The 17,969-nt window shown below is 40.7% G+C and overlaps 1 protein-coding gene across 1 annotated transcript in view; it reads right to left on the bottom strand.

Annotated features, from left to right (window-relative positions):
- Positions 1-17,969, bottom strand: part of PKD2 (polycystin 2, transient receptor potential cation channel) — a 75,899-nt gene that overhangs the window by 35,064 nt on the left and 22,866 nt on the right. Inside the window, exons 3-6 of the mRNA XM_021673255.2 lie at positions 11,126-11,259; positions 9,052-9,302; positions 4,356-4,580; positions 652-880 (exon numbers count right to left, since the gene is read on the bottom strand). Coding sequence (XP_021528930.2) covers positions 652-880; positions 4,356-4,580; positions 9,052-9,302; positions 11,126-11,259 — 839 coding nt within the window. The remainder of the gene's footprint in view (positions 1-651; positions 881-4,355; positions 4,581-9,051; positions 9,303-11,125; positions 11,260-17,969) is intronic.

The raw sequence follows: 17,969 nt of genomic DNA, 5'->3' as shown, positions 1-17,969 counted from the left end.
GTGGTGTATTCATAGCTCACTGCAGCCTCAACCTCCTGGGTTCAAATGATCCTCCCACTTCAGCCTCTGGAATAACTGAGACTACAGGTGTGTGCCACCATGTTTGACTAATTAAAAACAATTTTTTTTTTTTTTTTTTTTTAGAGACAGGGTCTCACTATGTTGCCCTGTCTGGTCTCAAACTCCTGGGCTTAAGTGATCCTCTTGCCTTGGCCTACCAAAGTGCTGGGATTACAGGTGTGAGCTACCGTACCTGGCCAACCAGTTTTTTTCTTGCTGTAACTACACATGTGCAGGAAAATATAAATTGATTTTTACTAGCAGTTGAAGAAAAATATCATTAGTGAAAAAACAAAGAAAAAAACTTTTCTCCTATATACCTCATATAGCATACTAAAGCCAAATATGAATTGAGATATTCTTGTTATTAATGTGGCTGAGGGCTTACTGTAAATACCTCTCCACTTCATACTCAGAAAACTTACTTATGCAAAATAAGAAAATAATTAGTAACAGAAGTTGATATAATTGAGGGAGACTTTTAGATTCTTTTTTGAGAATATCAAGATCCACAACACTAAGGAGATCAAAGACTCTAGTTAACACATTTGTAGAACATTATAGGAAATTTGGTGGTGTTCTCAAACCTACCACAATGATCACAACATCCAGACAATTCCAGAAACTCCTGAAATAGTGTAGTTTGTGAATGCGAATTTCCAATATCTCTTCCACCACATAGTAAAGGATAAAGAAACAAAAGATAATCTCACAGGCTGCCAGGAAGAAATCAAAAGTTGTAACATATCGGATCAGCTTTAAAGGCTGAAATTGCCAAGATGGAATCACACCGCCTGTTGCTGGGAATTCAACCAATAACCTGCATGGCAATAAGAACAATTAAAACAGTAACAACAACAACACATGAATATAGCCAGGAAAGGATGTCCATCTATTCTATTCGTGCATTACAAGGTAATAAAACTGCTACCACGAGTCCCCCCAAACTAGTGGCAAAACATTTTTATTATAGCTAATAATTCCATACTTGTAGAATTTAGTGTCATCAAAGGAATAAGACTTCCTGAGGTCTTTCTGTCCCAAAGGAGTGCTTCCAGCTCAGTCTTCCCTCTACTTTTCTATATTTATACTGCTCAAAATGCCATATACTTTTAATGTAAAAGTAAATCAACACACAAGCTTTTCTAGGACTTCTGTTATTATTTTTTTAAGAGATAGGAACTCACTTTGTTGCCCAGGCTGGAGTGCAGTGTTGGTTGCAATCATAGCTCACTGCTGCCTCAGATTCCAGGGCTCAAGGGATTCTCCTGCCTTAGCCTTCTCGGTAGCTGGGACTACAAGTGTGCAGCACCATGCCCAACTAATTTCTTTTTTTTTTTTTTTGACAGAGACTGAGTCTTGCCCAGTTCCCCAGGCTGGTCTCAAACTCCTGGGCTCAAATGATCCTCCCACCTCGGCCTTTCAAAGAACTGGAATTATAGGAGTGAGCCACTGTGCCTGGCCCTAGGACTTCTAATAAATTCAAGTCCTTCTACTAGGCAACATGAAGAATATAAAGAAATATAAGCCATCCACTCAAAACACGTGTGATCTGGTTGAGAGGTAGGATATATTTTGTACACATATAAAGATAGGAACTGTGTCTCTCATTCATTCATTAGGTAACACCTAAATAGCATCAAATAGGTTGCCCTCCAGGGTACTTTTCTCTCTTCTTCCCAGAGCCTTATAGTTAAATAGGTGAGTACTCAATAAATGTCTGATTGTCTAAAACAGTTATATACACTGTTTTACATCCATATTGATGTCTCTGATCTTTACTGCTTTACCACAATCAGACTGAGGATTTTTCTCTTGTCAAATTCCCATTTTGTAGGTGTTACACTGAGAAAGTTGGGTGATTCAGTTAATGGTACAGACTCCTTATCTAACTAGAAATAGAATCTCTATCTGCACGTTTAAAAGCCCTTTAGTCAGCTATTAGCCATCATTATCTCTGCCATTACAGGACGGGTAGCCGCACCTGGAACCTGAGCATCTAGGACGCTTGTGTGAGCAATAATCAAGTAAAAACAGGGACTATGGTAAATTAGAACTGCTCAGAGGAGTGTGAAAATTTTCCTTCCTTTTCATTGTCAATTCTCCTGTTCTTTCTTTCCTATTTGATGTGTTGGAGAGTAGGGGTGAGAACCAAAAACTCGGGAAAGCAACACTGAGGCCAAGGGCCTTGTATGTGACAGCCTCACTGGGAACTCAAAAGTGAAGGAAGTGGCCTTCAAGTGTCAAGTCATTTCCCTGGCCCATTCTGGCTCTGCAGTGCTCACCACTTCCAGAAACTTAGAAAAACAGTATAGAGAAATGAAGCGCTTGTCTTAACAACATTCACCCTTAAAGGAAGGAAGGAAGCAAAAGAAATACTCAAGACCTTCTATCAATAGAATTTACCAAAATATCAGAGTTGCCTCTGTTTTTATTCTCTTCCTTTTATCTTCACTGCAATAATTAGGAAAAACTCAATAATAACTGCAATAGATTCTCATTCATTTCTAGTGACAACTACTTCTCGACTACTGGTTGAGTATTTCTTCTTTCTTTTTTTCTTTCTGGCCAACTGTGAGCAAGGACAGGTTGAGTGTTACTAAGCTGAAAATCTGAAACATAAAATGCTTCAAAATCTCAAACTTTCTGAGCACCGATATGACAGCACAAGTGGAAAATTCCACAGCTGACTTCATGTGACAGGTCATTGTCAACATGCAGGCACACAGCAAGTTTATTCAACATCCCTAAGGGAAAAATGAAATTACCTTCAGACTATGTACATTATATTTCACTTACAAAACATAAATGAATTTTGTGTTTAGACTTGGGTCCAATCCCCAAGATATCTCATTCAAGGTATCTCATATGCAGACATTCCAAAATCTGAAAAAAAAAAAATCTAAAATCTCAAACATTCTGGTCTTAAGCATTTTGGATAAGGGATACTCAATCTGTAATTGATTTAAGGTGGTAATATTTTCTGCAAAAGTTGTTAAATACAAGGACTGGGACAACTCAACAAGCCATGTAAAGGAGAATTGAGCTTAGCCTCAAGAATGATGACGAAGACTATTATGAGAATAAACCCTTTTTATCTTGTGTGTAAATATACATGCAAGTAATCCATGCCAGTGATGTTTGGGTGTTGCTGACATGCTTACCAGGAAGATTAAAGTGAGTGAACTCTGACTTTCTCTTGCTCTGGTTTTTCCTTCTTTTTTTTTGAGATGGAATTTCATTCTTGTTGCCCAGGCTGGAGTGCAACAGTGCGATCTCAGCTCACTGCAACCTCTGCCTCCCGGGTTCAAGTGATTCTCCTATCTCAGCCTCCTGAGTAGCTGGGATTACAGGCACCCACCACTATGCCTGGCTAATTTTTGGTAGTTTTAGTAGAGACAGGGTTTCATCATGTTGGCCAGGCTGGTCTTGAACTCCTGACCTCAAGTGATCCACCAGCCTCAGCCTCCCAAAGTGCTGAGATTACAGGCATGAGTCACCACGCCTGGCCTTTTCTTTCTTTTTAATAGTACTTATTACCGTCTAACATACTATATTATTATTTCTATTGTTTATTGTTTAATGTCTATTCTCTATGTCCTACTGGTTGGATGCAAGCTCTGCAAAGGCAGCAATCTTTGTTTTGTTCACTAATGTGTCCCAAGAGTCTAGAACAATTCCTAGCACATATTAAGTGTCTAGTAAATGTCTGCAGAATAAATGAAGAGTCCTAGACAAGCCAGTGGAATCTTTGTCAGCTTCCTCACTATCTCCCAGAGGGGTCATCATGGCAACATCCCAGGATCTGTGGAAGGAACTTCATGTGCCTATGATAGCCCTGTGCACTAGCAGGTCACTGGGTATCCTATAAGAACTCAAATTACTGTGCTTGTGTGCTAATAGCAGAAACTCATCTGAGAGTGAGAAACTGAAGGAAATGAGTCGAGATTTGATGGCTGGGGGACTTGGTGATGGAGCATGTGGCACTGACCATCCTTATAATGGGTAAGGACAGATAGAAAAACACAATACTTTTTCTGGAAAGGTTCCAGCATTGAGATGCACTTGGACCAGAGTTAAGGTTCTTTCCTTCTTGTAATATTCTAGGTCCCAATTCCCTTCCTCAAATATCCCTTATCTCAATAAGCCTTCAGTTTCTGCCCCTCCCTTGCTATCTGTCTGGGTTCTTAGCATCCTCATTTAGCTAACAGGCAAAGGATTTCTGGCCTATCCCCAGAATACGATGTATGTACAACTACACAGAAACAGGAGAGATGCATGCCCTCGGTACACACCTGACCACACAGAACAGGTTAATGTTGGCATTGTACACCGAGAAGTCAATAAAAGTTGCCCTGGTTCCTCGGTCCAGCCAGACGTTTTTCTTGAGGCTAGCAACTTGTGCAGCTGTTTCCTCTCTTGTTCTTGACAAATCTAGGTAGTAGCCAGCTCCACTATAAGTTGCAATGATTCCCCAGTGGCTACTACCATTCAAATCTTTTTCACTTGTATAGATCCAGCTGATTAAAAACAAAACCAAAAAACAAACGGTTAAAAATCAGTGGAACACTTGTAGCATTATGACAGTTGGTTCCTTGTAAAATAAAGTATGTTTTAAGGCCTATCAAGCTGGGTACTGTGCCTGACCTGGCACTTCATAAATGTTTTCTTAGTTAATTCTCATACTGTTATTAGCCTCATTTTAACAATGAGGGTTAGTGAGGTCAATGTAGTCCCAAAGCTTTTGAGGGTAGACCAAAAGCTTAGGAACCAACACCAGGGCTGTCTGTCCCTAGAGCCTCTGCTCAGTTTATATGGCTGCTTTCTCTGGGTAACTGTGCTCAGGGACTTGAGGTCCACAGAGGAAATTACAGCCAAAAGAGGAACAAGTTCATCCAGTGGCACTGTCAGCAACTGTACTCCACATAGCGTTTGGGAATTTTATTCACAAATATTCAGAGGATCTCTTAGAAAACAGGTGCTTCTTTGGCACTAATAGGAGTATAAAGGGGCTTTCCCTCCCACATTTATAACAAGTAGGGAGATGGTTGTAATTAAACAAGTAAAATACAAGGTGGATAATAATAAGAAGCAAAATAATAAAGAAATTAGGTTGGCTGATCAGAGGAAAGCTATCCTTATTTGAAGATATGGCAATGGAGGGATGGATTAGAAAAGACTTTGGGAAGAAGCTGTGTTGGACCTGAGCTGTGAAGGGTGAGTAGGATCTGGACTTACACAGGTGAATGGTGATATGATTTGGCTGGAGTCCACAACCAAATCTCGTGTTGAATTGTAACTCTCACAATTCCCACATTTTGTGAGAGAAACCTGGTAGGAGGTAATAGAACCATGGGGGCACGTTTTTCCCATGCTAATCTCATGATAGTGAATAAGTCTCATGAGATCTGATGGTTTTATAAGGGGGAGTTTCCCTGCATAAGCTCTCTCTCTTTGCCTGCTGCCATCCATGTAAGATGAGACTCGTTCCTCCTTGCCTTCTGCCATGATTATGAGGCCTCCCCAGCCATGTGGAACCTCCCCAGTCTGTTAAACCTCTTTGGTAAATTGCCCAGTCTCGGGTATGTCTTTATCAGCAGAGTGAGAACAGTTTAATACAAATGGGAAGGGCATTTGCAACTGTGAGCCATTGCTCAAGAGAAGACGTATAAGCAGCCCAGCAAGTAGTTCAGTTTGGCTCCTATAAGATAAAGAATGGTGGTCTGCGGTCAGCTTGTGAAGGACAAACAAGAAGGAGTCCCTGAAGGGAAAGTTCTGAGGATGCCTCTATGCTGAGTCCTTCTAGTGAATCACTGAACCTGGGAGTGGTCTTAGGGATACCTGACACAGCTCCATCAGCAACATCTGCAACAACCAAGAGGTAATGAGGCCTGAACACACTCAGTGAAGGTGGGGAGGGAAAGGAAGGAGTGAGAGAGTGTCACCGCAGTGACTGCCAGCAGAACTTGGCAATTGATTTGGAAGTTAGGGCAAGGAGGAAACATGGCTCAAAAATGACTCTGGAGTCTCTTTTAAGGCAATAGGAAGATGGCAGTGCTATTAAAAGGAAGAGCAGATCCATAAGAAAACAATGAGTTTAGTTTGGGGCATATTGAATCACAAGAGCTGTGGGACATCCAGGTGGAACAGAGATGTGTCTTTTATCACTAGAATGTAAGCTCTGTGAAAACAGGATGTTTGCTTCTGTTTCCTGCTGCTTTGTTTCTCTAGCATCAAGGGCACTGCTAGAAGAGGGGGGACTTCTAGCAATGGGAACATGCCTGGCACACTGTTAAAGAAATGATAAGTCGCCAAATAAAGATGCCAGTGGAAGCCATCTGAATATCAAGGGACAGAGAGTCAAGAAAGAAAAGATGGATGCATGAATACAGAACCTGGGAATAAGAGACAAGAAGTGAGAGAAAGGAGTTTCAGAGTTAAAAGAACCCAAAGTGTAGAGTCCTTCATGGAAGTCAAAAGAATGAGCAGTCAACACTGCCACTTTCAGCAGACAGGATGAAGGGGATAAAGACTGAAATTTGTTCAGCAGATTTGCTAACTAGAGGTCCCTGGTAGCTTCCAGGTGAAATGTCAAAAGCAAGAACCTAAGCTTTAAGAGGTGAATCAAGGCCGGGCGCGGTGGCTCAAGCCTGTAATCCCAGCACTTTGGGAGGCCGAGGCGGGTGGATCATGAGGTCAAGAAATCGAGACCATCCTGGTCAACATGGTGAAACCCCGTCTCTACTAATTATACAAAAAATTAGCTGGGCATAGTGGCGCGTGCCTGTAATCCCAGCTACTCAGGAGGCTGAGGCAGGAGAATTGCCTGAACCCAGGAGGCAGAGGTTGCGGTGAGCCGAGCTCGCGCCATTGCACTCCAGCCTGGGTAACAAGAGCGAAACTCCGTCTCAAAAAAAAAAAAAAAAAAAAGAAGTGAATCAAGGGTAAGGAAATGGAAGTGGAAAATGAATCCTATTCTTCCAAGAAGTTTGGAGTTGAAAGGAAGAAGAAATGGGAGTGACTTAAGAATGTAAAAGAATAAAGGGATGGTTTAGATATGACAGGAAAGGTCCCCTTTGGCAATCCACCGTGGAGTAGAAATCACTCATTCATATGTGCATCCAACACATATTTATTCGGATCTTTACATATGAAGCATTGTTCAAGCTTTGAGAATATAGCAGTCAACAAAATAAAATCAGGAAGCTTGAATACTGCTGGGGAGCTGAGGGCATCAAGAAGCCACCCTAACAACATAATTAATACGGAAGATAAATTAATATGGAAGAGGGTTAGTAGAATAAACATGGGTTTTGGAGTCAGGCTGCTTAAATCTTGGCTATATTCCATTTGCTAGCTGTGACTTTGGGCAAGTGAGTTCCAGTTTTTTAATCTATAAAATGGAGATGATACCTATTTTAGAGTTATTTTGTGAAGGCAGATGAGATAATGTGTTAAATAACTTCTTAAATCATGTCTGGCACAGAGTAGTGACTGTATATATTTATCTTATTAATGGTGTGAGATAAATAAAATATTGGAAAGGGTACCATAGATGATGGCATGCTTATGCTTTGTGGGAACTACAAAAAGGCACATTAGAAAACAAAATAAAGCTGGGCATGGTGGCACGTTCCCATAGTCCCAGCTACTGGGAGGCTGAGGCTGAAGGATTTCTTGTGCCCAGGAGTTTGAGGCCAGCCTGGGCAACATCATGAGACTCCATCTCTAATAATTTTTTTTTTAAAAGCGAAATCACTATCATAACTTGGATGATAATGTCCTTTGAGATTTTTTAGTCCTTTTCTTCTAAAGCTCTGCATTTTTACTAAATGTGTTTCTTTTTTTTTGAGACAGAGTCTTGGTCTGTTGCCCAGGCTAGAGTGCAGTGGTGAGATCTCAGATCACCGCAACTTCTACCTCTTGGGTTCAAGTGATTCTCCTGCCTCAGCCTTCTGAGTAGCTGGGACTATAGACACACGCCACCACACCCAGCTAATTTTTGTATTTTTAGTAGAGACGGGGTTCCACCATGTTGGCCAGGCTGGTCTTGAACTTGTGACCTCAAGTGATTCGCCTGCCTTGGCCTTCCAAAGTGCTGGGATTACAGGAGTGAGAAACTGTGCCCAACCTGAATTTTTATTAGATTTGTTTCTTATGGGTCTGGTAGTATACAATGGATGGTACATGAAGAGTATACTAACTGTAAAGGTGATGGCCCATTGTATAGGGAACAAATGTGGATTCTAAGAAACAAACCTAGATAAACAGACATAATTAGCTGAGCAAAGCTTAGAGGATCACTCTGACCAGTGATGTACCCAGGGACAGCAATTTCAAAATGCCCACCTTGAAACAACCTGGGAGGTCTTTTCGTTTCTTTATAATAATTACAATACTTCTAAAATAGTAAGTGCCCTCCGTTAATACACAAGATGTTTAAGTATGGGTACTAAAGTGCACAAAAAAACCCTGTAAATATGCACATGCTCAAATATATACTTAAAATCTCAAACATTTGAGAAAAATGGGCAGAAACCTGTCTCATAAGCTTACATATTAAATAACTGCATTCTGAACAAAAACCTGTTTGTAAGATCATAAAAAAAGAGTTCCTGTACCAGAAAACATGCTGTTAAATAACCTAGTGGACAATGTTACCAGACCTATAAAACCAGGGCCCAGGGCATCTTAAATGAAATTTTCAAAGGCTCAGATAATCAACTTTTTGTGGGTCATATGGTCAATGATTTAGTCTTTTGAAAAATACGCATGTAGAAACTGAAAGGGAGTTAAAAAGTAGTGAAAACTTGAGAAGTCAATAGTCAAGTTGACCAAGGTTGAAATATAAGCACTGAAAAGTCACTGAACTTCTTTTCACCTTGGTGAAGGTGTCAGGGAATGAATGGATGAATGAATGAATGAATGATAGTGGGAGGTCAAAGAATGAATGAGTGAATATCACCAAGTGGCAATGACTCAGACACTTACGCGGTTCCATTTCGGGGCCCGAAGGGAGCCCTATCTTCACTACTGACAGAGTAGACATCATAGCACTCTTTAATTTCATCTCTCAAGTCCTGGGGGATAGAGCAGGATCCGTTTCTGACTCGGAGTTGCCGTATGCGTGGTACCCCTAACAGCAGGTTCTCGTAGAAGATGAAACTTCGGTTGTCAGCTTCAGTCTGGTTGCTGGGCTGCATCTTCCAGTACAGCCCATCCAATAAGGAGCCTTCTGTGAACTAAAAGCAAAGGAAACATCTTTGAAAAAGTTCCAAGCTCAGCAGCTGTCTTGCTCCTGTCTCGAACGTTTGCATAACCAAGCATCTGGCAACTCTGTGAAAACAGTAGAGTGATAAGAATGAATTTTGTTGTCATAGAGATTTAGGATAGCATGTTGCCCCATCACTTGTTAGCTATGAGGCCTTGCGCTGGGTCCTCTGAACCAAGGTTCCTGAATCTGGAAAATCTATCTTTTGCACAGTCACTACACCTGACACAGGGTGGGTGTTTAATACGTGGCAGCTCTGATTTTTGTTCTCGGACAAAGATGGGGTCATGATTAACTCCATTTTCCCTTATGAAAATAGTATCCCACATAATCATGGTTCTAAACTTGTTTAGAGAAAAAGGCTATAGTTTTGATTACCAGCCTGGCATCTGGTGGTCCTTTTTATCTGTCTGGACTGTTTTGCTGTATGGAAAACTCTCAGTCCCTCCTTGTCCCTTTGGAGGCTGGAATTTATCATAAAGAAATGTGTATAGGAAAGTCTCTTGTTAATTTGTACAGCCAGCTATGCCTGCAGGGAAGACAGACCTATTTCTCAGTGTGCTATCATTATCAGATTTGCCCTACTCAGGTGGTGAAAGATTCATATTATACAAGTGTGGTTTTGGATGCCAAGTACTTTTATATATGAATAGGTTCCTGTGATTCAGTTGTCTCTATCCTTAAAATCAACAGCTCTGACCCCAGGGTTTAGTAAGAATTTTAGAAACTATCTCCCCAAGGGGAAATAATTTCCTTTTCAATTTCCCTTCCAATTTTCTTAGAGTCCAAGCCCCTTATCCCTTGGATCAGCTATAATACTTTTCCTGTGATATCGCTCATTGCTTATATTGTTATTATGTTAGAATCTGTGACAATTTGGGAAGGGGCTGGGTTGGGTTGAACTTCACAACCACAGACTTTTGTTTGTTTTGGGGTTTTTATTGGGTTTTTTTTTTTTGAGACAGGGTCTTACTCCGTTGCCCAGGCTGGAATGTGATAGCATGGTCATGGCTCACTGCAGCCTCGACCTCAAGCAATTGCTCAAGTGATTCTCCCATCTCAGCCTCCTGAGTAGCTGGGACTACAGGTGCATGCCACCACACCCTGATAATTCTTTAATTTTTTTGTAGAGACAAAGTCTTACTATATTGTGCCCAAGCTGGTTTTGAAATCCTGGGCTCAAGCAATCCTCCTGCCTTGGCCTTCAAAGTGTTGGGATTACAGACGTGAGCCACCAAGCCCCACCAACAGCAAACCTTTGAAAGAATGTGCTTACTTTGTATCAAGCACTGCTCTAAGAGCCGGGGATACACGCCATCACCAACAAAGAGACAAAACATGAAAGTCAAAGCAAGGCAGAAGAACCACACTGCCCTCACTGGCCTTACATTCTAGGAGATTCTCAGCAAATACTGAATCTTGAATCATGGAATGAATTATAAACTAGGACGAATAGTAGCTGTCAGGCTAGGAAAAAATCAATCTTTCTTGTTCCCTAGCCATGTGACCATATGCATTTAAACATCCTGAATCTCACTTTCCTCATTAACAAACTAGGGCATACTCTTAGTACTTACCTTATAAAGTTACTATAGAAATTAAATAAGGTAAGGTATAAAACACTCAGCATAGTGCAAGGCACAGGTAAAGTTCTCAATCAATGTTAGTTTGTCCCCTTTGAGAGTAGGAACAGCAACTTCTAATAACTCACCATAACTTAACGTCTCACACTGATGAAGCCAAATGAACAATTTTCTGTGATAAAGAGGTACTTTGAAAGTTATTTGCAAATACCTTCCAGAAGTCTTCCATTGAAGACAGAGTTTTAAAGTTAGTTTTCTCCGTTTTGGACACGGGGGTGTCTAGGAAGAGCTGTGACATCATCCGGGTATAGTAGTACACATTAGAACTCATCATGCCATAGGTCACTGGAACACAGAAAGATCCAAATGAACTCCCCAAGGGAACAGGCACACATTTACACACCAGCAGCCTTCACAAAGGGATTGTTCCTGGTAGATAAACATTTAGGACAAATATCCACACAGGGTCTTCTCTCACCCTTGCCTTCCTTCTGCCTATCATTCTTCTAGGATATCTCCCTGTATCTCTGGCTTATAAAAGAAATATGTAATATTAATACTGGCTTATGTGAAAGAGAATTAGCTTACTATTGAGTATCAAAGTAAGATCACGAATGTTTACTTGACATTTGGGACTTCCAACCTGCCTACTCAATTTCATCTTCCACCACCTCTCGGCTCAGACCCTCCATGCCAGTGCGGCTGATCTGCACAGGCCCCAGCATATCTACGCTGGCTCCCCATCCTCTAGCTGTGCACACTGCGTACTTCCCTGCAGTAACACGGGCAAGTCATTGTTTGTTTCCTTCAGATCAATTCTCCATTCTTCTCTGCCCTGTTATGTTCCTTGAGGCTTATATGAACTGTACTAGAATCCTTTGCCCTTTGGGGAGACGGAGGTCAGAGTTTGTCCCCCCACCCCTATTCTCTATTCCCTCACCACCTGGATGCAATTTGGCAGTAGAGACTCTAACCTTGGCCAAAGGTGCTGAGGGAATCCCTTTCCTCACAACCATACTGGGTTCACAATGTGCCACTCCCTCCCCCAATCCTCTCAAGCCTGGAGGTGGTAACTCTTTTTTAGTGCATCACTTCCCTTTGCTGGTTCTCTTAACCCTGTCACATCTCTATAAATAGTCCCTTCATTAAACTTTCCTTAATCACCACTTGAGTTCATCATCTCTTTCTTCTAGGAGGCTGATCGACGCAGACATATCTGCTTCCCACCTACAAATCAAATCTTGAATGGAACCCATAACTCGAACTACATCCCTGCCATGGACATTTACTGATTATACTGAATTGTCTTGGAAGGAGGAGGACGATCATTTACAAGCTTAGTAGACCAAAGGAGATCAGGGTTTGACTCCTGGCTATGCTCCTTACTTGCTATGTGACCTGTGCAAGTTCCTTAAACTTTATGAGCTTCAGTTTTCTCTTTGGTAAGATGGGGATAACCAACTATCCCATGGATTTTTTTGGTGTGTAAATAAAAGTAATTAAATTTTATCTAGTATAGTAGCTGGCACTTAACCAATGTTTAATAATCACCATTATTAAACTCTTCCTCCTTAACTGGATTGCTATAATGCATCTATTATAAATTTCGGCACTTTACCAAGTACTGTCTCATTCTGGACTTTAATCATTGCAGGTATAATATGTTATAATTCCTAAAATTAGCTGATAAAAAGTTTCAAGGGGAAAGATGTTCTATACTTTTTTTAAACCACAGTTCTGAATACCCCTGTGATTAATACTTACCTGAACCTATAATAATTTTCAGGGAGCATATTCAAACCTATAGAAGTCATCTTGGGATTAAATGCTATTTAGTAAATCTCTCCTTCATGCAGCCCTCTTCTCCCCACTCCCCCACTTTTTTTTTTTTTTTTTTGAGATGGAGTTTTACTGTTGTCGCCCAGGCTGGAGTGCAATGGAGCAATCTCAGCTCACTGGGTCCAAGCGATTCTCCCACCTCAGCCTTTCAAGTAGCTGGGATTACAAGCATGTGCTACCACATCCAGCTAATTTTGTATTTTTAGTAGAGACAGGGTTTCACCATCTTGGTCAGTCTGGTCTTGAACTCCTGACCTCAGGTGACACACCTTCCCTCCCGAAGTGCTGGGATTATGGGCATGAGTCACCATGCCTGGCCCCTCTTCCCCTTTCAAGCATCATAGGAAATTAAGATTATTTAAGAAGAGGGGTAGGTAATAATGATCCAAACACAAGTGTGTTTGGGAGTTCATCTCAAACAATCAAATAAGCAGTAAATACACATAATACACACAACTTGTATACTGTATCTAGAGACATATGAATATTTCCAGTCCCCTGGGTTTGGTTCCCTTACCTGTCATCCTATGACCTAATGAGGACAAGAACAGTCCTCTTCAGAGGTTATATGACTTGTTACCTCTCAGAACTGTCTTGGGGCTAAGATAAAAGTTTAGAATTCTAATCCATTTATATTTATGGAACAAGATATTGGGCATGAAGATGAACAAGACATGATCTCTGCACTCAAGAAGAGGAGTTCATAGTGTCTCCCGGGAGCATGCTGCCTAGCCAACTCCCACAGAGGATGGACAGGGGTACAGTGTCCTCCGCAAAGGTCTTCTGTGAGTCTACAGTCAATTGAAGAGAGAAAGAACATGACCCAGGAGCAAGCAGTGAAGGCTGCTCAGTGCCAACCAAACGATTAAGTTGATTACTTACAAATTAACTTGGAATTGGAATGTACTTTGTATTGACTGATTAGTATAGACTGTTTTGGAGCTTTTAACCTGCGGGTTTATTGTGGTTGTTGCTGTAAAAAGGAATTTTGATAAATTATTATATATTATTTATAAACATGGCATAAGTATATATGTGTGTAGATATAAGTATATTCGCTACTGAATTGAAAAGATACCTCTTTAGTTTCCTTGAGCGCTCATAATCCAGTATTGATTTTTGCTTTTGAAATTCTCAGGGTCTGTATTGGCTTTAATAGCTTCACCAAAGGGCAAGCAACAGATTCCCTTGGTTATGTAGCACCATCTGCTGGACAGACAGGCAAATAATGCCTTCTAACTTAGAGGGGATGATCATTGTTAACTTTTTTTTTTTTTTTGAGACAAGGTCTGGCTCTATGGCCAAGGCTAGAGTGCAGAGGCACCATCTCAGCTCACTGCAGCCTCTATCTCCTGGGCTCAAGTGATCCTCACACCTCAGCTTCCCGAGTAACTGGGACTACAGGCACGCACCACCATACCCAGCTAATTTTTAAATTTTTTGTAGAGACGGGGTTTCACCATACTGCCCAGGCTGGTCTCAAACTTGTGAGCTCAAGAGATCCTCCCTGCTTGGCATCCAGAAGTGCTGGGATTGAGTCATGAGCCACCGCACCCAGCCTGTAACAGATATTTAATCAGAAAACATTAATTCAGTCCCTCTCCTGTGCCAGGCCCCAGGCAAGTCCATGGCACACCTGAGTGACAGATCTTCAAACTGTGATGGTCAGCTACACCATGAGCCCATGCAGGTGGCAGTTAAAAGACCCCTGAATTTGGAGTCATAATGATATGTGTTTGAGTTTCGGCTTTCCTCCATCCTGAACATTTGCCTCTGTTCATGATTGTGGGTCTTTCGTCTTGAGATCCTAGACAACTATTTAATCTTCTCAGCCTGCTTTTGGAATCTAGAAAGTGAGAATAATACCGAGGGCTTTTGTAAAGTTCAAATGGAGAAATATATGTGAAGACATCTGCACACTGTAAAATGCAATGGAAATATAAAACAGTTAACATCACTTCTCCTTTAAGTCCCTGAATGGAAACTGGAGAAAGCCCACTTGGAAGGTAGCATTCACTCTCTACATGAAATGAATTGTGAAGAAAATTTTACCACATGAAATAGATAACCTTAAATGAGGACCAGAAAGGAGACAAGGGAATTAAAAAATATCTAAGGTGAATGACACATACATCTGCACATATGTACACATCTTTCTTCTGCTATTTAATCCTTGTCTTAACCTCTGAATTTCTGTTTTCCATAAAATAAGCTAGAACAAAATATAGTAAAACATAGTATTGGCCAGGTATGATGGCTCACACCTGTAATCCCAGCACTTTGGGAGGCCGAGATGGGCAGATCGCTTGAGCCCAGGAGTTTGGGACTAGGTTGGGCAAAAGGGTGACCCTATCTCTACAAAAGATTAACAGGGTGTGGGGTGGGGTGCACGTGTCATCCCAGCTACTCTGGAGGCTGAGGTGGGAGGATCACTTGAGCCTAGGAGATTGAAGCTGCAGTGAGCTGAGATCATACCACTGAACTCCAGTCTGGGTGATAAGAGTGAGACCCTGTCTCACAAAATAAAAAAAAGAAAAAGAAAGAAAGAAACTATAACCAAACACCAGGATGTGAACTAACAAAAGTTGCCTTAAAAACATGGTCTATCATTTCAAAATAGCAACAAATACTATTTTATTCTTAATAATGTTGAAAAAGATAGGTTCAAATATTAAAAACAAAGAGTATTATAGAATAGTATATATTATATAAATTCCAAATCACTAGGATAAAAAAAGCAAAGGAAAAATTTTCCGTCTAACTAAAGAAAAAAAAAAAAGAAAATTAACAGGAAAATATAAAATAATAGAAATTTGACAAAAAAGCAAGAAATGTGAATGGTTTAGACTCTAACTAAATGACACAGTTTTAAATATTAAAAGATATGCATCTTTAGAATTGATATAAGAAACCCACTCATACTTAAAAATCAATGAATGAGAAAATATATCAGGGACGAAATATTTTTTGAAAGGTTTTAGTGGTATTATAATCATCTGACAGAGGACATTACTCAGTTTGATCAAATGGTTATTTTACATTGGTAAAGGATACTATACATGATGATTTAACTGAAATGAATTCTTATGTATTGAATAACAGAACATCAAAACATATAGAGCAATACCTGTTAGTAATAAAAGAATCACCAAAACTACAATGGTAGTTGGAAATTTAAAACGCTGTATCTTTCAATCTTTGACAGAGAAAGTAGACAAAAATTACTTAGGAATATTAAGAGTTTAAATTAAATACATGACTTAACATATATAGATCTGTTAAGAAATTAAATTTTTTCCCTCTCTTAATAACTCTTGGGCCAAAGAACAGAGATGCCATAAAAACATAACTGTACTAGATATAAAGACAGTAGAACCAAGATGCCGTGGCTGCAGTATTCCAGGTCATCAGCCACAAGATGAAGCCACCACTTCGCACAGGAAACCTAACTGCTTTGCTAGCTGTGTATCGTATCGTATCCTCACGATGCAGGGATGCAGTGGAAATAAAATAAAAACAAACATTTGAAGGGACTCTATAAACCAAAAGTAGTATACAATATGATCCTTGACTTATAGTGGGTTTATCTTGATAAACCCATTGTAAATTGAAAATATCATAAGTTGAAAATGCATTTAATATACCCAGCCTACTGAATGAACAACACAGCTTGGCCTAGCCTACCTTAAACATGTTTAGAACACTTACATTAGGCTAGTTGGGCAAAATCATCTGGCAATACAATACACTGTAGAGTACTGGTCGCTTACCCTCATGATCAGATGGCTGACTGAGAGCTGTGGCTCCATCTCTAGAGTATGGTAGCCTGGGGAAAGACCAAAATTCAAAATTGAAAGTATGGTTTCTATAGAATGTATATCACTTTCATGTCACCATAAAGTTGAAAAACTGTAAGCTGAACCATCATAAGTTGGGGACCATCAGTATATAAATGCAAAGCACTATATACAAATCAAGGGATTATTAGGCTTGAACTGATTAGGTGGATATGTTGAGGGAAATTCTGTGTGTTAGTAAATGAGAAGAGCTAGTGAACAAGAAAACAGAAACAGGCAATGTTGTCAACATTTCATCAGACTCTCTAGGTGTCGGCACTGAGGGGTGCACAGCTGCATCTCAACCCTGCGAGGGCGGTGAACTCATGAGCTGGTCTGATCAGACAATCCTGTGTGAAGAGGTGGGCCTGAGTGGCAGCACAACTCGGAGGAAGCGGCTGGTTCGGGTGGGCACCGATAAAGCTTCTCTCTGGATCTGGCTCTTGAGCTGATTTTGAAGGATGAGAAGGAATTAGAATGACAGAAAGGGAACAGTGTACACCGAGGCTTTTTGAGATTACAAGTGGTTTGATGTGGTTGAAGAACCAGATGTTTATAGGGAGTGGCGGTTCTGAAGAAGTAAGCGAAGATCATTTAATAAAATGCCAGCCTATTATCTTATTTTAAAGTTTATCTTGAGGGTGAGATAGCATGTTAAATGGAAAAGTGATCCCAGCACTTCAGGAGGATCACTTGAGCCCAGGAGTTCAAGAACAGCCTGGGCAACAAAATGAGACCTCATTTCTACAAAAAATTAAAAAAAAATAAGCTGGGTGGTGTGTGTCTGTGGTCCCAGCGACACAGGAGGCTGAGGCAGGAGGATCTCTTGAGCCCTCAAGCTGCAGTGAGCTGTGTTCATGCCACTGCATTCCAGCCTGGGTGACAGAGTGAGAGTCTGTCTCAAATAAATACATAAATAAATGTTAGAGTGACTTGTATTAATCTGGTTCCAGAAACAGCAGTGCTTGGAAATTCTAAAAAGTCCAGACACAGGGAAAGTAGCTTCTATCCAATCTGTGGTTCATATTTGGAGTCATCTTAAAATTGAAAGTAATCTTATCACTCTCATACTTAAACCATGGCTTCCTACTGTAAATCCCTCACCGAGGCCCACCAGAACTACAGGTCTTACACCTGGTCACCTTTCCATCTTCCTCTGATGATCTGCTCTCCAGGAACTGGCTTCACTTGGTTTCTGAGTGTTTCTGGAATGATGTGAGTGTTTTCCTGCCTCAGAGCCTTCATTCATACAATTCCCTCTTCCTCTGACTCTTTCTCATTCTTGCTTCAGGCTTCAGAGAGGCCTTCCTTGTAGGGAAATCCTTTTCCCCAATCATCTCCTTTCGTATCACTTACCACATTTAAAGATGCGGCCTAAAT

This window comes from Aotus nancymaae, unplaced genomic scaffold, assembly GCF_030222135.1.
Source record: "Aotus nancymaae isolate 86718 unplaced genomic scaffold, 86718_ANA_hifiasm-v0.15.2.pri h1tg000006l, whole genome shotgun sequence".
Taxonomy (NCBI): Eukaryota; Metazoa; Chordata; class Mammalia; order Primates; family Aotidae; genus Aotus; species Aotus nancymaae.
The sequence above is the reverse complement of the archived record's forward strand: the minus strand, read 5'-3'. Positions and strand labels throughout refer to the sequence as shown.